Source organism: Camelus bactrianus, chromosome 6 (genome assembly GCF_048773025.1).
Source record: "Camelus bactrianus isolate YW-2024 breed Bactrian camel chromosome 6, ASM4877302v1, whole genome shotgun sequence".
NCBI classification, from domain to species: domain Eukaryota; kingdom Metazoa; phylum Chordata; class Mammalia; order Artiodactyla; family Camelidae; genus Camelus; species Camelus bactrianus.
Window position 1 is genome coordinate 74,335,981 of NC_133544.1, and position 22,846 is coordinate 74,358,826.

The 22,846-nt window shown below is 42.4% G+C and overlaps 1 protein-coding gene across 5 annotated transcripts in view; it reads right to left on the reverse strand.

The window, feature by feature from the left end:
* Positions 1-22,846, reverse strand: part of TP53BP1 (tumor protein p53 binding protein 1) — a 62,690-nt gene that overhangs the window by 2,937 nt on the left and 36,907 nt on the right. For 4 of the 5 annotated variants that reach the window (XM_074365991.1, XM_074365990.1, XM_074365994.1 and 1 more), the window contains 9 exons: positions 21,249-21,341; positions 16,928-17,411; positions 13,329-13,481; positions 9,478-9,749; positions 8,661-8,810; positions 7,938-8,368; positions 5,256-5,447; positions 4,623-4,838; positions 2,798-3,013 (listed from right to left, as the gene is read on the reverse strand). In XM_074365991.1, coding sequence (XP_074222092.1) covers positions 2,798-3,013; positions 4,623-4,838; positions 5,256-5,447; positions 7,938-8,368; positions 8,661-8,810; positions 9,478-9,749; positions 13,329-13,481; positions 16,928-17,411; positions 21,249-21,341 — 2,207 coding nt within the window. The remainder of the gene's footprint in view (positions 1-2,797; positions 3,014-4,622; positions 4,839-5,255; positions 5,448-7,937; positions 8,369-8,660; positions 8,811-9,477; positions 9,750-13,328; positions 13,482-16,927; positions 17,412-21,248; positions 21,342-22,846) is intronic. The other variant, XM_074365992.1, reaches the window with a different exon arrangement.

Consider the following 22,846-nt stretch of genomic DNA (forward strand, 5'->3'; position numbering starts at 1 on the left):
TGACCCTAGGCAATTAGAAACTGCTTCTTTTGACCAATATCTAATTTGAGCTTGTTTTCTCGTCATCTGCTCCTCTCATTTATAAATAACACATTAAAAAAAAAAGAAAAAAAGACATTAGAGATTTTAGTTAATTAGGAGTTCTGAGAAGTTCTAATGAACTTATCACAAATAAAAAACCCAACCAAACGCATAGAAGTTTAGTGCCAGGAACACTCCCTTTGCCCCTCATACCCAGTGGTAAAACCTGGCAGAGCAGGCCCCCACCATGAGCCCTCCTTCCCCTCAGCCCTTCGGTGCCCCCCCTGCTGCTGGGGCTGCTCGGGCAGTGTTGATACCCCAAACTCAGGCTCTGTTTAGGTCTGACTGGCTAGCCTATTCACTTTCACTGCTCTTTTCTTGATTCAGCATTCACATTCTTCTCAAAACGAAAGCTCAAACTGGAAACTCTAAATGGTTGTAAGAAACTCAGAATACAGCAGGACTGATCCCCAGTTGTTGTGCCATCCTTTTGACCCACCTCAATACAACGCGTCAGTTTTCAGTACCAACACTACAGCTTAGTCACTGCCAAGTCCCCTCATGGTCCTTTATTTTTCTCAAGACTTCTGTTTTATGTCTACTTCGTCGAGGACCATTTCTAGCCTCAACCTATCTAGATTTTAATTCTCGTCTACATTACCTCGCATTTGTGTCATCAAATGTTCCTCTGTCTGGGCAGTCCATTTCTCTAATTTTTCTAAGTTACTTTGCATTTAATTTTGTTCACTTTTGACTTCATAAGTGGCCCTGCCCAACCAGAGGCTAAAATGAACAGGTTTTTAATTCCATCATCTAAATCAAGGATGAAGGTACTACACCCTACTCTGGAGTCAGTCCCTGTGGCTGATGGGTCCCTGATGATGTGCCACCGCCTACCAAGACCGGGTGTCACATTCTCAACTCATTACTAAATTTGAGTCTCACAAGATGGACTCAAATATTTTACTGAGCTCCTGGTATAAATAAAAGAGATCCCCATTTATCTACAAGACATATCACAGATTCTTGAAAACTAATTCTATAGAGGATTGTTTCAATACAAATGTCTCAGGCTTCTTGAGATTGAGGAAACTCTCAACATCCTCATATACCAAAAGTATCAAGGATCTTGGTACTGTTGGGGCAATGTTCAAGGATGAAGGAGCAACATAAAGCAGACATGTTCACCATAACCACACTTTCCATAAGAAACCTGGAGATCCTGCTAAATACCTGTCCAAACTCCTCCTCATTTAGACAAAGCCTGCCTCCCCTCACTCATGGTACAAGAATGGGATTAAAAACATTTGATATGTCCGCAAGGGGGGATACAGGGAATGGAGGGAACTTTCAGGTTTATTAGCTCTCTCACAGGCTCACAGATTTTTAAGGACTTCAACAGTCTGCATCTCATACCAAAGTCAACTTTCTTAGCCATGCTGCACCAGTCAACAACTAAAACAGCTACAGAGCTGCTGTGGGACGTCCTGGTCTAGGAAAGGGCTAGGAGTGGGCTGGAGAGTAAAGACAAGTCCAGCAATACTGTGAAAGCAAAAGAAAACAAGACCACAAACCTTTTGATACCATGACACACATCTTGGCAGAATCCTCAAAGGACTCCCAACCACTTGTGATCAGAGTAAAACCACATTCCTGATTGGGAAACTCCTCACACATCTTATCTCCCACTGCACCTATCTGAACACTGACAGCCTGGGCCTGGCCCACACTTAACATTGAACCCCTATGTGCTACACCTGCTCCCACACCAGAGCCCCTCTAATGATGACTGTTTATGCACCTTCCAGATAGCATCCACCTTACCTCCAAGTCCCTGACTACCCTTCCCACGTCCCCTTACAGATCACCATGTGGCTGGATTTGGTGAGAGATAAATTAGGAAAATCATCCACACCTGAAATGCCAACCATCACAGATCTGCAGTTGTGCTATTTTCTGATAACCATGTTCCCTACCTAATTTGATTCCCTCTTGCAAGCCTGAACAGTCAGAACTGTAACTTGTAGAACATCAATCCACCTGAATGTTAGCCTTCGCAGACACATCTGGATACTGCAGTGCTGGGTGAGGCCCTTACTTTACAGTGTGTATCTGTATCTGCCAGTTTTCTCTCCTAGATCACAGACTCTTTAAACACTTGAAATAATTTTTAACTCTCCCCACTACAGCCTTCACTCAAACCCTAAGTAACAGACAACACAGAAATGCAATGTGTAGATTTAGTTTAAGGTTGAAGAAAGTACAAGAGCTGGAAAGGCCTAGAGGCTGTTTCTCCGAAATCACCCTGGGGACCTTGGGCACGCCACATTCCCAGTCTTATACACAGACCTCAACAGAGTGGACTTTACCACTGATGTGTGTTTTCTCTAGCAGTTGCCCCCAGAACACAGTGGGAAGGATGGCAGAGCATTCAGAAACCTGACTGATGTGGGTGATTAATTGTGGCAAGTGAAATGAACACTAATTCCAAGCCTACCATTATCATGGATTAAAAGCAATTATTTAACCTCTCCAAGCCTGGGTCCTTGTCTGTAAAATGGATGATAAGACCTTTCTCCCATCTGTCTCACAGGATTGTTTTGCAGAACTACTCACTTAAGAGCAATTTTGTGACAATAGTCTATAAACCACAAAGCAGGGTTAAATAAATTTTTCAGGCCGATTCCAGTTGCCACTTGCCCTGCCTCCTCTACAGATGGTTCATAAGGCGAATGGAAAGGAAGTACACATGTACCAGAGCCCCAGGGCTTCTTACCCTCCTCTTCCTCGCTGCTTCCTGTAGGACCGTCTGGCAGTTTGGAGCGGCTGGCCAACTTGTCACTTGTGGTGGCCATGGTGAGGAGAAAGGCATAGCCCAGAAACAAGGTCTTGTTGAGAGGCAGAGGCCCTCTCTGCTCTTCCAGGACAGAGGGTTCACCCATGTTGTCTCCACTCTCACAGGGACTCACGAACTCTCCTGCCCCCATGGCACCTGGGAAGGACAGAGGCACAGGGTACAGACCATTGCCTGGACCCAATGGGATGGCCAGGCGATATCCTGACGACCGTTTTTGAGATATGAACCAAAGGCCACCCCTATGGCCAACCACCTAGGATGAAACTTACAGTGCAGAAAAACTCAGTGTATTTAAATTTTATAGTCATGACAGTGTATGCACTATTTTCATAAGTGAAAATCAACTAGTATTGTTTTTATACAGCCAAACCAAATACTTCTTAGGTCATCTGAAGAAAAGGCGATTTTAATACAAAGAAAGACAGAGTGGAAAATGTCTAGAAATCTTCAGCCCACTTTCTCTGCCCAGTGCTCTGATTTCCCAGGGATATATGATATTTTGAAGCAGCCTTTAAAGCAGTAAGTTCAATTTTTATTATCAAGAAATGTCCCCAGCAGATACTCCCACCCTATCCCTGACTCTCACCAGAACGGTGCATAGAAAACTTAGTAAGAGAGTGTTTTTACATGTTGATGGAGCCGTATCAACTGTCCCGGTTTCTAACACCTGGGGGTAGGTAAGCGAACCAGCCAGTCCAGGATCCCCAGAACACCATGCTAGGCGTGCCCCAATAAATCCTCGAGAAGAAAACAAATACCTGACTTGGAGAAGCTGAATCGTAGGCTCATTAGGAGGCTAAGATGACAGACAGGTCATGCCTCCCTAAAATAAAACCAGCAGCAAGAGAACAGTCTGATGTAGCACATATAAGCCTGGACTTCAAAGTCAGACTGCCTGAGTCTGAATTCTGGACTCCAGTGTCACCTTGGGAAAGTGAGCCAACTTTTCTATGGCTCAGATTCTTCAACTAGAAGATGAATTCTAGACCTACAGCTCCTAGGGACGGCACAAGGCAGCACGTACGCAGCACTTAGTTTCACGCGTCACTTACGCGGAAACACAGCAGAGGCGTTAGACAGACGTGGAGATGGCACAACTCACACAGGGAACAAAAGGAGCTCTGGAGCCAGGGCGACCTAACAACCAATGACCTCCTCAGTCTGCCAGAGAAAGAACGTGCCCTCGGGCAGACACTGCAGACTACCTCTGTGTCTCCAGAATTCACAGTGGCTGGGACTGGGTCACGGTACAGACTCAGTGAACAACAGATGGACAGTTTATAAGAAGCTTGAGGGACTGGAACAGGGTTGTCTGGCGGTTAGCAGGAAGAGGGGACATGCAGGCTGAGGCACCAGCTTTCAGTGGGACTTTTAAGAAAGCCAGAGGGCCCTGAGCACAAGGGAGAGGGGAAAAGAGCTTCAGAGGAAGGTGGCGGTGTCAGGCAAAGGAAGAAGTCTAAGAAAATTTTTACCTATTTTGAATGTGCCTAAAATTCATTCCTTTTCTTCTCCCTCCTAGAAGCTACACAGGAGTCAATGAGTATTTCCAATCAGGACCTGGCTTCCTACCTACCCCACTGGCCTCTGCTGGCACGGAAGAAAGGGCATCCCTAAGCTGTCTGCGTACCCTGTGGGCTTGTGCGGGACCCCAGCTTTGTAGCCTGGACAGAAGGGCCATCTCTCCAGCAGCTGGCCTGCATTCTGCCGTGGTATGAGGGAGAACAAGGCCAAAGGGAGCACTCACCAGGTTTCACAGTGGCAGATTTCCGGCCTCGCTTGGCGGGGGACCGTTCCTCCTCAGAAGTGATAAGTTTTCTTTTGCCTGAAGGCACTCCCATGGAGGCACGAGGGCTTTCTGTGACCTTTCGGGTGGGGGTTGTACTGCTGCTGCTGGAGGCAGTTGGGGTGGCTGGGGAATTGATGTTACTTCGCCGTTTCCGTTTCCCTTCCACCAAATTGTCTACAATAGGGTAAGCCAAAGTCAGGTCAAATCCTAGGTTCTGAGGCCCTGAACTCCAAAATGCTGGGCACAGCCATGTCAGAATCCACCACACCCTTTCCTCCACCTCCCATGGGGGAAGGAAGCCTCTTTTAAGGCCACCATATTTTCTGTCTCAGTCTCTGCCATGACTAAAATGTGTTTGGTCCCTTATAGAACTGGGGGAGCCAGAAAAATCTGAGGACTTATACTATTTGTTCCTGGGAAGAAAACAGAGATACTCAGTGGCTCCAAAAAATGACAGCTCATTACCATCTCATAAACCACACAGGAACGATAAGATTTAAGGAAGCATCACTGATTGCTCTATAAACCACTCCTCCCCAAACAAGCAGGCCAGGGCCCCCGAGGCAATTGGTCAGGAGGCCACGGTCTTACCTAAGCTGATATCCGCTGCCTTGGTGAGGGGCGTCACTGCCTCATACGGGCCAAGGCCATACTGCTCTCTCAGTCTGTTTCCTTGCTCCAAGGACAAGATGACAGCCATTCGTTTATACCACTTCCTTTGGCCTTCTTTTTCAATGCTGTAGTACAGCTCTCCAGACTCCTTCCGATGCCCTTTCACCACTCCTGGTGGAAAAAAACAGAAAAGCAGCTTGCTGCTGTCTGGCTGCTCAGCACCCACTCACAAAGGCTCTGCAGAGCAAGGCCAAGTCAGGGCACCCGAGGAGGTCCGGAATCCTAGCCTCAATCCCAGACTCCGCCGGCACTCAGGGTGTATGCCGGTACTACTCAGGGACTGCAACATGCGGTTTCTCGGCAGAAGGAACCTTTAGTCATAAAATAAAAGCTTCCTAAAGCAGCCTTTACGGGTTGTTAGCAGTTCAAATTGTTTTCGAAGTGAAGTGACACGTGGTTTCTTAATGGTCCTGTTATAACTTAACTACACCTTTGCTTCTTGGTTTTGTTGGAGGCTGGGAGGTAATTCTTGAGTTAAGCTGTGGATGAAAGATGACATCATTCTAAGAGAGACAGCATTTGTCTGTTTAGCAAAACCAAAATAGATACAAAACAAAGAAAGGAAAAAAATAAATCCTGCCTCTCCTGCCTAATCTTCCCTCCCTATTACCTACTTTCCTGCTCTTGTCCTGATTCAGAACCAGAGATAAGGCCTTTAGGTTAGAAGGAACACAATGTGGGGCATAAAAGGAAACTGGGCTAGAACTGAGGAGACCTGAGCCTCAGCCTAATTCTGCTACCACCAAGCTGATTTTGGGCAAAACCCATTTCCAATCCTGTGAAAAGCAGATATGTATGTATGTATGTATATATATTTATATTTATATATATAAATACAACACATATATAATACAAAAACGGCATCAATATGAATACTTTTTCATTCCTATGAACAGAAGGGTCCTTTTGTTCTCTCCCATTGGCCTGTGCTTGAGTGAAGGGACCCAGAGCACACACCAAGGAAATAAAAAGAGAGGAGAAAGCAGGCCTTGGTTCTCTCCTTATCTATGCCACAGAATCACTCTCTTTGCCCTTGCTTATTCATCTCCTGGCTTAAACCTCCATCACCACACTAAAGCAAAAAGACCCCCTCAAGAGCACAAAGAAGCCCAGAGCCAACAGCACACTCCACACCAGTGAGGAAATACCAGAACAGCAGCATTCTGGGGCTGACATTAGCAGAAGCCTCGCTACCTGGGACGCAGAATCCCCTTCCCTTACGCTGTACTTCCCTCCGCAGAGAGCACTGTCTCTCTGTCTTAAGAGAGCCTAATAATGGACCTCCAAGAGAGGCTTCACACTGGGAAAGGAAGAATACATTTGATACTAACCATGTAAGTCACAGGTCATAAAAGATCTCAATCCACATGGAGACTGGTGCCGCACAGGCTACGTGTTGTTCCAAAAAATCCCACAGATAAAGGATGTTTTTAAATGACAAACTCAATGCAGACATGTATCTCCAAATTAATTCACAGAGAAGAGGCAATATATTCAAAGAACTGGCACATGAAACCGTCATAACAAACACAAATCCCTCACCGTCACCAATGCAGGGAGCTGGCTAATTAAAAAAAAAAAGGCACCATTTTCCAAACCAGAGTAAATGCTGGGTATGCAGACATACAAACACAGCACTAACAATTTCTTTCTAAGCAAAAATATCTCAGTATATCTGCCATACTCATCTAGTTAAGGTTCCCATCAAGAGAGGGAGGTAGTTTACAAGTTAGTGGTGAGAGAACAGAGACTAGAAAAGGGAAAAACACTAACTTCAAAATGGAGAGACTTGGCAACCACCACCTTCACCAAGTGATAAAGGTTAATATCAGTGACGCCTTCCAGGTGTCGCACATTCCCCTCCCCCATATAACACGATGAGAAGGGCACGTCACTTCTGCAGCATTCTTTTCAAAAACCCCTAATGCCAACCTGATCAGGAGAAAACATGAGACAAACCCAAACTGAGGAGCATTCTACGAAACACCTGACCAGTACTCCTCAAAACTGTCAAGATCGTGAAAAGGAAGAAAAGATTCAGAAACTGTCACAGATCAGAGATCAAGGGACAAATGAGGATTAAATGCAATACTGTAATCCTGGCTTGGACCCTAGGACAGAAAAAGGAAATGGGAAAAGCTGGTGAAATCCAAAAAAGTCAGGAATTTAGTTAACAGTAATGAGCCAAGGCAGTTTTTTTAGTTTTGACAAGTGTACCATGCTAAAATGTTAACAACAGGGAAAGCTGGAAAGCTGGGTGATGGGCATAAAGGAACTCTCTGTGCTATTAGTACTTTGCAAATTTTCTGTATGTATACAATTATTCCAAAATAAGAATTTTATCCAAAAATAAATCAGCAACAAAGAACAACAACAAAAAAAGCTAGGGGTGAGGGGAACCAGTGTTTAGGGATGAAATTTCAGACTTTAGAGACCCCAGGAAGGTAACCAGGCTGGAGTGAAGGCTGCTGGTATTTTTGACTGGCGAGTGTTTAAGATGGCTGCCCCAGGGCACAGCAAGTCTCAGGTGTACAACACAGTGATTCGGTATTTTTACAGAGTCCATACAGAGTAACAAAACAGACGTGCTTCTTTTATTACCTGCACTGAAATACTCATCCTCCGAGAGGGCGGTCACTTCCGTATCCAGCGGGATGGGGTCACACAGCAGAATGTCTTTGCCCAGCACATCACACTCATACCCATCATCAAAGAGCAATTTATATTTCCCAGCTCCGACATCTCGTGTGATTTTTCCAGAGTAAAAATAGCCGTTGGATGACCACTTGGCTACAACACGGAGCCCGACAAAGCTGTTCCCTGGTGAGGAAGCATCTAAGCCATCAGAAGGGCCGGTAGCAGCCTGGAAAGGAATCTCTGGAGAGTCGCTTCGACGCAAAGCACCAGCACCCATGTCTGCTCGTCTGGTAGAGTCTGGCACTCGGGGCACAATGCGGGTGAAGGATTTATCGTCTGGCGACATGCTGGGTGAAATGTCCTCTATGCCCAAAGGGCCAGGCACAGCTGTTTCCCTAATGAGAGAGAAGAGACAGGAGAAGGCAGCAAGAATAAGCAGACAGGGCTGATCTACCGGCTTCCCCACTCCTCATCCGTGGGTCTCCAGCCCATTCTTCGCTAACCCCATCACAGGCATAAGCCTCGTGTCTTAGCAGCCTCACTCTGATCCCTGCCCACTCCCCAGTCAGTGAGGGCCCCTCTTCTCCCTCCTGACACCCCACACACTCTCTACTCCCCTCTCTTCTCTCTACTCCCTTTTTTTTCTGAAAAGTCACAGACTAAGTGTATCTCACACTACCCGGGTACCTGGTTCCAGTGGTCCGAGAAGGCGGGCGGCCCCTTCGCCCGCGCCCACGAGGTGTGACTGGAGCCTTCCCTCCCTGTCTGATGCCAAGGCCTGCATCACCATCCTCCTCACACACTGGCGTCCCTGTCTGACTGACCCCTTTTCTAGGACTAGAGAATGAAGACAGGTTAGTCTGACAGCACCTGCTACTGGACCCTCTCTTCACAGTCTCCCCTTGGTCCTCAGCCTACATGCCAGGCCAACACGTGCTGAGCCTCCAGGGCAGCAGGAAGCTGGTCCACACACCCACCACCAAAGTACTAGCTGAGGAGCGGGAGTGCAGGATAACAAGTAAAGGGCATCCTCCTATATGCAAGTCTATCCCCTCCTGACAAGCTTCCTACTGCTGCCCTCAAAAACAGCACATCCATTTCTGCCCTGCCTTCTCTTGTACTTCAGGCTCTGGATACCTGTAGAGGAAAACAAAAAGCTAGGGAATGTGTCAAGTTGGGGCCACTACCCCAAACCATCTGTACTCCCAACCAAAACACTCGTAGGCTGCAGCAAATGGTGGGTAGGGGAGGCAGGAGCGTGTGCCAGCATTCCCAAAGTCCCCTCACCTGTTTTCTACATTTTCTCAGAAAGTCTGCCTCCCACAGGGCTCCACCCTCCCTCCCATGAAAACCCAGAATAGGAGAGGAACAAAAGGGGAGGAAGAGGAGCTGATTTCCTAGATGGAGGACAGGGAACTTCCCATTACTCCCCTTTTCCTGTGATATTAAAATGTCAGCAACCCTGCCCCTGCTGTGGCTCTCTCTCCGGAGACCCTGTCTGCACCTCAGTTTTCCTGGGCCTCCTCGGGAGCTGGGCAAGGCAAAATCTGCGGGTTCTGTCCCACTGGTTTTCCCTTTGAGTGGTCCGGCTCCTCTCCCCGAGCTGCCACTGCTGTGCATGGCTGAGAGGCTCGTCCCGCTCGACGTGCGGTGTAAGCTGGATGCCTTGGAGGAGAAGGAGCTGATATCCCCCAGGTCACCTGAAGAGCCCCCAGTCTGTGAAGGGGAAACCTCAGTTTCACACTCCTGACACTCGACAATCGGCTCTTCAGTCTCCTGCAAGGAAGAAATGGATGTGAGAGCTTCAAACAGCCACAGTAACGTAATATGATGGCTGGAAAGTCCTAGAGATGGCAAAAAATTTCACTTCCAAAAGGTGGGAATTAGAAGGGAACTTTCTGGAATAAGGGAAACGTTCAATATTTTGTTTTGAGTAGTAGTTACATGTAACTGTCAAAAGCCACTGAACCCTTAAGACCTGTGCATTCTACTGGGAATACATATCTCAACAAAAAATGAAATAAAGGTAGTACTAGACCGGGAGTTAAATTATCTTTTTACTGGACAAGTTCATAACCTTTGGCTGCAGAAAACCCAGCAAAGATGCCAACCCAGAGAACAGAGGTCATTCCCTGTCTAAGAGAAGACTGGTAAGGAAGTAGGTAGGTTAGAGGAGGAAAATGAGTGGTTAGAAGCCCTCCTGGGTACAGGATTATGCAGTGGGTAGCCTTACATGCTTTCTGAAATTACATACTTTATATTACTTTTCAATATGTGCTCCAGGAAATAGAAAATTATCAGCAAAAAGAGCTATATAATGCTTTTACTGTTTAGAAAAATGAAGACCAAAAAGGTAATAATCAAAATACACGAATTTCCTGCATCTACAGAGGACAGGAATGTCAAACTGCCTTTATCTCACTCACATGCCTACTCTGATGGATTGGTAATGGTTGCCTGGAGCCAGTTTTAAGCAGCCTCTGAGGCTATTTCCTAGGTTTAGTGAGGAAAGGTTCCAGGACCAATCAGCAGTGTCCTCTATGGGCACAGGACTGAGAAACTACAGTGCTGCACATCTGCCCTCCTCCCCTAGACTGTTCACAATTATCGTGCTAATTTTCAGAGAAAATACGGTGAAGCATACAATAGACTCTTCCTTCAGAGAGTTTACAGTCTCTCTGTGAGACAGCATGCAATGCACACAGACATTTAAATAATGCTGTAAGATGATTAAATGATTATTTCTGACCACGCCCTTCTTGAAAATTTCTCCTCCTCTAGAATTTATAAAGTTACTTTCTTTTCCTTTCATTCTACGTCTTTAGCTACTTCTATTTGCACTTGTTTTCTGGTTCCTGCCTATTCCTTTTAAGTTACTATTTCCCGGGGCTCTGTTCTCATTCCTTTCCTCTCTTCCATACTTTTCCTGGCCAGTCCTACCGGACTTATCCCTGCCAGTCTACCAACAATACAATGCTGACTCAGCTCCCAACTCCCGGACACAAATGCCTACTAAACTCTTCCCCCTGGATATACCAGGGACACCTGTAATTTAACCCATCCAAAACTCAATCTGTCATCTCTCCATTTCCTTGCCTTCGCTGAATGAATCCTGGGCATCCCCAGTGCTTCTCACATCCCTGCAGCTCTCTGTAGCAGTGTCTGGTTTTTCTCAAGCAAACCTCAATTCATGAGTTTGGAGATGAGACGCTTCCTTGCTCCCCACAGCCACTAACAGACCATTTCTATCTCCCCACCTCTTACTCCTACCAAACCACTACTTCCATTCTGTTAAACTCTCTCCTCCCCTCCCTGTCACTCACCAACAGCCTCCCAATCACTCATGCTCACGCATGAACACATTATACTCCTGGTTCACAGCCTCCTTCCCCTCCCCGATCCCTACTTCTATCATCATTTTCTGAGGCTAACATCCATCAGATGACCCATCCAGCAATCCTCTTTACCTCTTTACCACCATTAACCTTTTCCTCTACCTCAGCCATCTACTATCAGGGTCATTACCAGAAACTGTACCACCTCCAAAAATCTCGATCACAAACACACCATTCTCCAATCACCATCTCCTATCACCCAACGTGCCTGCGCTAGCTGGATCCGAGTCAGCATAATCTGCCAAGGTCACTTGACTAGAGCAGGTTTTGTGAGCCCAGAACTTAAGTCAGTCCCTTCTGGACATGGCAAACATGCAGAGGCAAGACCTGCCTAGAGGGCTGGGATTCCAGGCTGTGTCTCAGTCGGAGAGTAGGCCCAAAGGGCAGTACCCACGTACACCTGCCTTTGCCACTGTTCAGGAGTAGAGGCCTTGTTCTTATAATGACCTAGACCCAGGCTCCAAGTGGGCCTGCTATAATCTTTCTAATGTGTTTGCTTATTTTTCCCCTGTGTGTCCCTCCTACTAGACAAAAAGAGGCCACATTAAGACAGAGATAGTAACCATCTTCCTTCCTGGCTATATTCCCGTAATAGCACAGCACCCGCCACAAAAGATGCCCTCAGTAAATATTTACTGAATGAAGGATCTTCTCTCTCAAACCAGTGTCCTATTTGTATTCTCTATCTCAGTAACCAGTGCCACCATCTATCCAGCTGCCCAGGCAAAAAGCCCAGGCATCACATTAGCTACCTCCCTCTCCCACAATCCCCACTCTCAGGCATTGACCACAGCCTATCAATTTCACCTTCTATGTATTTCTTACATCTACTTCTCTCCTCTCAGTCCTTACTGCCATGGTCCTAACTTGACACTCATTACCTCTTGTCTGAGCCATGCCTTCAATCTCTCCCACTCCAATCAGTTGCTACACTGCTGCTAACCGGAACTTTCCAACATGCAAATCTGAGTGTGTCGTCCCTTTCCCCAAAATTCTTTAAAGGCTCTTTCTCCATCACACAAAAGATAAAAATCTAAACTCTCTTCTGTGATATACCAAGCCCTTATGCTCTGGGCCCTTACTAACCTAAACAGCATCCTCTCACTATTCGATACCCCACTGTTCTCACCATATGCTAAATATTCAGTAAGCATGCCATGCTGCCTATGTATTTACATACCTTTTCATTCGGCCTGCAGTGTCTTTCTCCCCACCCCCTCAACGTTACCTGCCACACCCTTGAGTACTAGATCCTCTATGAAGCCTTTTAGCCACCTCCAAGTAGGCTAGCAGGCTCTGTTCCCTCTTTCTAACACACCTTTCCACACACCACTATAGCAACCACAAGTTCCGGGTTTGCTGCACATCAAGTGAACCATAAAATGGCTCCCAGATATTAACATATGTACAGAGCAAGAATTGCCAGATCTTTAATTCTAGAAAATCTCTCTAACTTCAGCCAGTATTAGATCTAAACAAAGTCAGCATATAACATCATCCACTGTAACAGTCAATGAGCACCAGTAACATGCTGACACTGGGAATGAGTTCACAATGAAGCCTACTAAGAAATAAAGGTACACCTCCTACCAACAGGTCCATAACCACACACAGGAGGAGACCAAGAAAGAATACAGTGAGTAAAAAATGGTAGCATGTGAGGAAACAGTGGGAAACTGTAAGAAAATGCAGCTCTTATACACGAGAGAGATTTCTCTGTTCTTTATAGGAACGGAAAGCATGATGGGACTGGCTAAATCAGCAATTAAAGGTCTCTGCCATGGCTGGCAGAGACAAAGAATTCAGGGCCCTAACACAGTTCTTATATCTTTCTAATAAAAGAATGAAGGAAAACAAAGTGTTAGTAGCTAGTTGCATAGGGAAGGGGGGTGGAAGTAGAGAGCCAGGGTCATTTTTCTATTCAAAGAAATCTGCCACAGAGACCGAAAGTATGTATTACCTCAGTTACTTTTCTTTCTACTTCTGTTCCGTCCACATAATACACGTCTGTGATGACACGAGTGACAAGTGTGCGCACCTCACGAATTGTTCTCATGTGGCGATGCAAGACGTGGCCATGTGGGGGCTGAGGAATATCAAATTCTTCCTCTCCCTATGATGGAAAATACAGAACACAAGTATGGGTCTCACTGCAAACTGGCAGAATCACAAATCAACCTCTTCATGATGAGCACTGTTCAGAGGTTCCACAAAGCTAATGTGATGGAATTTTCCAGCCGCTTTGTTTCTAGGCACCTAGAGGTAACACTAGGGATGCACCAGTTGTATAGCCAGAGGCTAGAAAGAGTTTGTATCAGCATCACCTAAAAACAATCTATTTCTGTCTAAATCAAAATCATATCAAGTATGTATTGTATGAAGTATATTTAAGAGAAACTTTGCCCCCTTAAAAGCACATTATTTTTAGATTGCAATCCTTCTGATTCGTTGCTGACTTGTCAATCAGCATACAAGGAAGGCATTCTTTAGAACTTTATATAAACCACAATGACATCTGTTAATCTCACTGCAGTCTGTTTTCTCCTGTATCAGTAAGTGAAAACTACAGTTTATTTATACCTGGAACAAGATATACTGATTTCTCCTAGAATTAAATATGAAGTATTTAATCTACTCCAAATAAAGATGATAACTAAAGAGTTGAGATAATGTCCAGAAAGAGAAAACATCAGCAAATTGGGATTTTTGTATCTAGTTGTACAATAAGGAATAATCAGTCATGGAGTTTAAAGAAGACCCAAATATTTTTATGACAAGTCTTATATACATGTTTTCTCATAACACCTGTATCACATTTATCCACATCCACGCCTCCACCTTCTACCCCACTGGCTCTGTAATTTTGACAGAAAATGCATATTTTTTTCTCCCACTTTATTTCCCCTATGGTAGACCTGGTTTTACTTTAAGTCAGTGTCAATGTATCCAAGTCTTTCAAAAGAGTTCTATGTACCACTGCAATAATGATGAGGCAGGTTTTTTCCTTAACAATGTGGTAGTAATTTGCCTAAAGTTTTTAATAATTTATCTGAGTAATTCCCACTTCAAGTTAAGGGTGAAACATCTACCAAAATGAAGATATGTAAATTATGTGCATAACTATAAATAAAATCAAATGCATGGAAACTTATTCAACTAATTCCTTGAAATACTTCTAACAGAGTGCATTAGGCCCTAGACCACAGGGGTCAAAAAGATTTCAGTGCTTTATACATCCCTGAAATGCAGCCAAAAGCCTCCCTCCATTCTTCCATTACAACAGCCAGGCAAATGATCCCTTCAGGAGGAATACTTAAACACACATGTCTGATAGAACGAGAAAGGAGAGAAGGGAAAGGGGACAAACCCAAAGAAAGTTTACGTTCACTCTCTCCAAACAGTCTTCTGAAAAGAGATTTCTGTAAAGATAAGTAATTTGAGGATCTTGTCATAATTAAGGGAAAATAGAAAGAAAATAAAACCACACTTTCACTTCATAGAAAACCTGGCTCCAGGCCCACTGGACACATAAATGAAAACGTAAGGAATGTCAAAAGGTAGGCTGCCTGAGCTGTTCTCTGCGTTGTGGCCTTGAGTCCTGCCCAGGCTGCCGGGGTTAAAAGAGCACTGACATGTGGAAAACCCCCATACAGCCTTCCTCATCTTCCAACCACCCTCCAAAAGATGGCACACAAATCCCAATTTGTTATTGTACCTGCCGTCTGTATTTTTTTTTATTGTGGTAAAATATACTTAACATAAAATTTACTATTTTAACCATTTTTAAGTATCTTGTTTGTGGCATTATGTACATTCACACTGTTGTACAAACATCACTGTATCCACCTCCTGGACTTTTTCATCCTTCCCAATGGAAACTCTGTACCTATTCACCGTCTTTATTTTTCTAGCACTTCCCATTTCTTAGCAGGAGCACCTCGCTCTTAAATGTGTTGCTTCACTCTGTCTGCCCCAGCAGGAGCACAGCACAGCAGTATTTAAAACAATAACAATCAATAGGTGAAAGCAGCAGCCACTGCATACAGAGCAATTTACCAGCGCCAGGCCCAGGGCTGAGGGCTCCGCATGCCTTCTCTCATTTAATTGTCACGATATCCAGATGAGGTCTGACTCCAAGGCCTGGGCCTTAACCACTTTGGCTCACTGGCTCCTATCATCATGATGAGACAGGAGCAGGGGTCATTTCCCTATTTTACAGAGGGGGAATACGTGAAAGTAAAGGAAAATAAAATCTAGTGACACCCATATGACTGCTATCTTTACGATCAAGTTTAACTCTTTTAATAAAGGCAGAAAATCCAAATTATTATGTGGCTGAATGCAAACACTTTAAAGATCTCAGAGACTGTGTAACTCTAATGGGCTGACATAAATAGAATTTTTGGAGTTCCTAGAGAGGCATGGAAACAGAACAAGACTACAAAAGCTATTTAAAAAATAGCAAAGCAACGTAGCATAATGAAAAGAATACCGATTCTGAAGTCAGATATGCTGAGTTCAAATTCCAGTTCTGCCACCTACTGATGGCAAAATCTTGGGCAAGTTACTTAACCTCTCTTCAGCTTGTTTTCTTTACCTGTGAAATGGGAATAACACCACCAACCTCATGGGTTGTCTTGAGCACAATGCTGATATACTGTAGGTGGTCAATAAATAGAAACTATATTATTTTATTTTTATAAAACAAACAATTTAGACCATTCAAATGAGAGGCACATCACTAGTGAAGCTTTCCTAGGCAGATCCCAAGTGAAGATGACCCACCAGAGCAACTGAGAAGGCAATTTACCACCATAATTACTAATTTCCAAATTTTCCCTGCCATGGAACCCACTGCCATCTGATAAAATTTTATGAACTTCCTCTTATTAACATGTACATTACTACCACCACTTCTCACCTAAGCAATTTCTCCTAGTGTCTACGCTGCCTTACTCTATTCCCAAGAACCTGTTTTCTTCTAGTCTCACTTCCATCGGCCCCAATCTTTTTCCTTTCCCTCCCACATAACATCTAGTCTTAGCCTCCTTCTGCAGCCCCTGGGCACTGGGGGACTCTCCCTGTTACTGTTCCCTGTTTCAGTTCTGTGATGCACTAGCCTTCATGCTTCTTTACTCCTTCCTCCTTCATTTTCTACTCTCTTCATTCCTGAGAACCAGGGTGAAATAGACTTGGGGGAGAAGCAGTTAGCTCTGATGGTTATAAAGGAGGATGAAAAATGACGGCAGAAGGAAAAGATTAAATATAGAAAAGTATTATAGGACCCAGACTATATTTCTGGCTTTCTCTTCCATAAAAGACCTACCTGACAAATTCTGGCACTACTCCAACTTCCCTCAAAGACTACCTATTGGCTATAGCTACCCATAATTTTCACTACCCTATCTCTATCCTGGACCACTTGTCTTTCTCTTTCAACCACTACTCTGTATAAAACTGTTAGGAATTATCATTAAGTAGAAGTACCACAACTGAAATTCTCTGAGACTCCAGAGAGTTGAAAATAGGACCCCTGAGGTACCCTATATGTCCTCTCACCTGGCTCTGGAGCGACTCTGTATCATCCCCAGGAGCACTGCCTGGTTTCTCACCACTGCCCCTCTCAGTCTGAACTGTGGCATCTTGTCTTCCAGAGTTCTGGTCCACTGTATTGGTCCCCTGTTCACACACATTCTTTACGGTCTGAGTTGCTGCTGAGACGGTTTCTGGAACCCACAGGGAATGCTCCATGGTCTGGATTCCTATGTTATTTTGGGTGGGCCTTTCAATCAAGGCCTTTCTAGGCTTTTCCTGATTGGTATTCTGTCCTTCTTTCTGGCCTTCTGGCGTATCTGTCTCCATTGCTTCCCCTTGAGGACTGGCTGGCTCCTGTGTGGCCATCTGCTGGGAGGCAGGAGAAGCAGGGACTTTGACAGGACTACTGGGCTTCATAGGCTGTTGACTTTGCCTGGTCCTTTGGTCATCTTCCAATTTTCCCTTCTCTTCTTCATCTTGAGTACTTGGAAAATGGAGCATGTTCCCCCTGAAAATCAACCACATAAAGAAACCACATCAAGTAAGCAAGTGTGTGTGAGTGTGTGAGTGTGTGTGTGTGAGTGTGAGTGAGTGAGTGAGTGAGTGAGTGAGTGAGTGTGTGTGTGTGTGTGTGTGTGTGTGTGTGTGTGTGTGTGTGTGCTGGCAAGGAGGAACCATAATTTGACAAGTTGAGAAACGTGGGGAAGGGAGAAAATAAGGTGACCAAGCATATTACCTTCTAAGGTTTCTCATCATAATTTCACTCCCATGAAAAAATGCTACATAGGACTATTCCATCATGATGATAAACAGGCATAAAATTTTTTCTCATCATTAGCTAAGAACTCTGAAACTTGACCCAGGAAAATAAAGTAAACAAAAGATATAAAACCATTGCTGAAGTCACAGACAATGAAGGCAACTTAGGGACCTACTTCAAAATCAATTAGATCAAGATGTCTCATTTGACTTTATGAATGGTTCTAACATTCCTTAAATGACTCCAGCATTCCAGATACTGTTCATGTATACCCCTTGACTAGTAAGTTTAGGAAAAGAAACCTGATCTATAAAGAAAAGAGTGGTGAGATTCTAGCTTTGCTAGCTATCCTGGCATTATCTACAACTAACTTTCAGAATGACCTGGTTCCTCAAATACAGTTCAAAATATTTCTTTTTATTAGCCTTCCCTTTGGTTATCAGTGAGTTACTCATATATCCCACAAGCATTTGATGAATGTCTCCTACAAACCAGATATCATGAAGCCCTGAAGTGCCTAGGAGCTTTCTGACATGTCCTTAACACTACACCAGAATAAATATGCCCAGATTAACTCCAAGTGGGCAAGTTACACAGAAACTTAACATTCATGTCTTATTTATCTCTATACTTTAAAACACCTGACACAGGGCTTAATATAAAATAAGTGCTTAATAAATTTACTCTGAACAAAAGAATACTCCTCAATCAATTAACTGCAAAAATCTACTCTGAGATTAAATAAACTAATTGTTTAATTGTGTTCATGTAGAAAATGCCCATAACTTCTAACTTTTTAGTAAATTGTAACTTCAGTGAGTCACTGTACTGTAAACAACAAACTAATGCATTTTTAGGTTGCATTAAACATATAACAGCCAGAATAAAGATAAAAAGAATCCATTCTGAACTGACGATGGAAGACATCTGGAATGTTTCAGATTGACATTTTCTTACAAGGCATAAACTGAGATACATTCAGAAGATAAGATTCAGGTTGATAAAGGGTCTGTAAATGTCTGGCCAGAGAAAAGACGGAGCTAGTCATCTAGACAGAGAAAACAGTCTCCAACTTGGAAGGAGCTCTTACCCTTAGAAGTTGGACTAATCTGGATAGACAAAAAAAGGGAAGAATGAAGAGCTCTTTAGGGCTTGCTCTGCTCTGGATCTTGGGGAAGAAAGAGAAAAGGAGAAGTTTCTGAGGTTACTACCTTATGCAGCTCAGCTTACCAAAACAGGAGAGCAAAGCAGGATTTAGAAGAGAGTTCTAATACGAAAATTAACACATGTATATTCATGTATGACTGAAGAATTGTGCTGTACACCAGAAATTGACACATTGTAAACTGACTATACTTCAATAAAAAAAAAATAGAAGAGAGTTCTAGCCTAAAAGAGCCTAGTATACATTTGGTTATTATAGCTTGCATCCTGTCTGTCAGGAACCTCAACTGAATGAGGAAGAACAGGTGAGAATAAGATCACTAGAAGACAGGTAAGTAACACCTACCCCTGATGGAGTTTGTAAGTGATCATAAGTATAAATTACTTAGCATAGTTGCTAGGTACACAACAGACGCTCCATCAGTATCAGTTGCATAAGGCAAAGTAATTAAGGAAATTCAATTCATTTTCTCTATAAACTGAATACTCATGTTTGAACCTTTAAGACATCTAACATATCAACATCTGGGCAACAATGAAAGTGCACCAAATGCTAGAAGGAACAGGACTTGATTAATCATTTCAAGAATTCATTGACCATTATTCCACACCCTTAAACAAGCCTACACATTTTACCTCAGAAGCTTTGCTTAGGAAAGAACTTCTGAATAGAATTTCACTTCCAAAATAAAGCTTTGTTTTATTTTTGACTTTTTAATTCTTAGCCAACAAATACTAGGTTGCTTTTCCCCCACAACTGCTATCAGAACAACTTCTCTCTCTCTTGCTCCCTAAGGATGAAAGGTATCTCACTGCAACATTAGCAATATTCAGCAGTTTCCTATCAAATATCAGAATTTTGGTATTTATCTTTCTCATGTTAGCATCAGTCAAATGAATGATGTTCAAATCACAGTCACTTCCTTATAAGAAATATCTTACAAGAAGTAAAGATGTGGTATATTAATGTCTCAAAATACCATAAAGAAGGAATCTTTAGTACCCGAAAAGAACTTTAGAAGACAAAAGAAATCCACTAACTATAAGAAGGACCACATTCCTCTTTTTTCATTAGTTCTAGCTACCCAATTCTACTCTGGACGCTATAGTTCAGATTTAGAAACTGATGCAAAGAAAACAAATTTTAGCACAGAAAGCCTGGGTAAAATTAATCCAAAGTGAAATATGAAAGAATAAACCTACATATTTAACAAACTTCCAATCATTCTGTTCTGAGTGTAGGTCTGTCTACAGAGGAACTAGAATCAAATCCAGCTGGATTCTCAGGCCCTTGTTCTACCAAGGTTAAACAAAATTCCCCAGCATCTTGGCTCCTCTGTTTTTAAAATAGTTTAATGAAACAGGAGGGCAATACAATGCAACTGATAAATCTCATCATTGCTGGGCCATGACCATACATACCACCTCTGGCATCACACAAAGCAGCATTTCACCTAATAACCCTCTTGATTCAACAGAGGATATGATGTGGGCTATATGATTCCCAAGAATTACAATAAGCTCGCATTTAATAATTTAAATGCCCAGTAAAAGCACTGACATGTTCCTTGTAAATATTTCTATCAATAAGGAACATAGAAATTATGTTGCAAATAACAGCAGGAATATACCTGCTGACAAAACATTATTAACATTCTCTAATTACAAAATCCCTGAATTCTAGAGATAAAAGATTCTACTTCATAGTGAAAATATAAGCTTATTCCACTGCCATTACTTATTTCTCTATACTAAATATAAGAATCATATATTCCAGGTGGGAGGGTAATAGCTCAGTGGTAGAGTGCACTCTTAGCATGCAGGAGGTCTGGGTTCAATTCCCACTATCTCTATTTTAAAAAGAAAAAAAAAAGTAAAAAAAACAAGAAGAAAGAATCATATATTCAAACAAGATACTCTTTAAATAGAGAAGAAATACTTTTAACTCAAAAATGTTTTTACTGCTTCAGAGATGTTCTAAGAGATGATGGAGTAAAGAGATTATGGGAAAATTTTAATTCCATCAAGTCTGACAAACTTCAAATTTGGGATGTTGAGCATCTCAGTTTTGCCATATGGGAAACTAAAGGCAAATAAAAAGTCTATTAAAAGTAAACATTTCCAAAACTAAAAAATGGAATAATCTCAGAAACACAGAATGATATATTTTCATAAATTTATGAAGACTCAATCATTTCAAATTGATCAAACTGGCAAATAAAGATAAAAATTTGTATCTATACAATATTTAATAAAATTTCTCATGATATCTCATTTATAAATTCATCTAGAATATGTCACAGTTCCTAAGACAAAAAAGTAAGCTAAAGTTCACCAAACAGTAGCAGTATATTCTAGATTTTGCTACCAACCATTTTGTGATCAACATAGCCCAAAAAGTACTATGAAAATAATGCTCGCCTGATGGGTGCAGGAGCAGGGTCTGGACTTCGAGCCTCATCCTCTTGGTGGGCATCACCGACACAGCTAAACACAGACATGGTCTTCTGGGAACTAAGAAATAAATTAAAGCAATATACTGTGTTAGTTTTGAAAGGAAAAGTATCTCTGGAAACTATTCTTTTAGGCAGAGAGAAAATAAAATCCTTTCTCTCAATCCCAAACTCTAAGCCTCCTTAACCACAATGCAAATTCTTCATACTTATTTCAAATAGCATAATAAAAAAACTCTCAAGGAAGATTCATGGGAAATAAAGTGGATAGAGGACTATATTAAATACCATAAAGATGCAATCAGCAAAGTCCAGAATATAGGAAACTCTGTAGGATAAACCACTTGGTTTCTTCAAGAAATAAATTGCCAGAAGAATAAAAGAGGTAAGAAGCCCCTACAGATTTAAGCAGATTTAACCTAAGAGACATATCAATCAAATGCAATGTGTAGACCTTGTTTGGATCTTGATTCAAATTGTAAAAACAATAAACTTATGCAGCAATCAGAAAAATCTGAATACTGAGTATCTGATGACATTAAGGAATCAATGCCAATTTTAAAAGCAAGATAATAGTACTGTGGTTAAGTCCAAAATGTAGATTTCTCATCTTTTAGAGAAGCACTGAAATACTTAAAATGATATAATGCTAGAAATTAGCTTAAAAATAATCCAGTGGGGAGGAGAGTGCTGGAAGTATTTATAAATGAATCAAGACTGGCCATTAGTTGGAAATTTCTGACACTGGTAATGAATACATGGTGGTTTATTATACTACTCTTTTTACTTTTGTATATGCTTTAAACCTTCAATAATGAAATGCGTGAGAGAGAAATAAGATGGCAGCAAGTAATCGGAACAGCACCAAGTTACAGACGACACTTAAAAACAGAGTACTTCTGCTTCATTTAAATGCAGAGGGAACAATGACTATTTAAACTATTCTGACAGCTTACTTTGATTTCTTTGATTTCTTAAAAATCTGGATTCTCACATATAAAACTTGCTCCATAACAATAGCAATGAATCTCATTCTGTGATCCACCAATCCAACCCTCTGCCTTAAGTTTTTTCCCTATTTTTAATTTTTTTAATATTCCACCCAAAGGTCTGAGAAGCTTCAGCAGTATATTCTGTTTCCTCTTAACAGTCATGTGTACAGACTAATACACTGTGTCTGGTATACAGTTTTGTTAAAACCAGAGATCGAGCATAAACTCCATTTTCTTAACTTGTAAGACTACATATCACTAAAGAGTCTTCACTGAATAAGGATTCCAAGATGTTTATCTTTCAGATTAAATATAATCTCTAGACGCAGCTTCACACAAATCAAAGGATTTAGATAGGTCAGAAATTTCTAACTGGGGATCAGATTTAGTCCATAGACAGATTTGACCCACCAAGCAAAACTTTTATTTTTAAAAATCTAGATTTCACTTTAAAATTTAAAGATTTGGCAATGGTAAGTTTGCATTCTTGCATGGTAACGATCACCTGAGTTGAACAGGGGCTACCCCCTCTTAAATGGGGCACACGTTCGCTTAGCCATCATCGTCAACACTT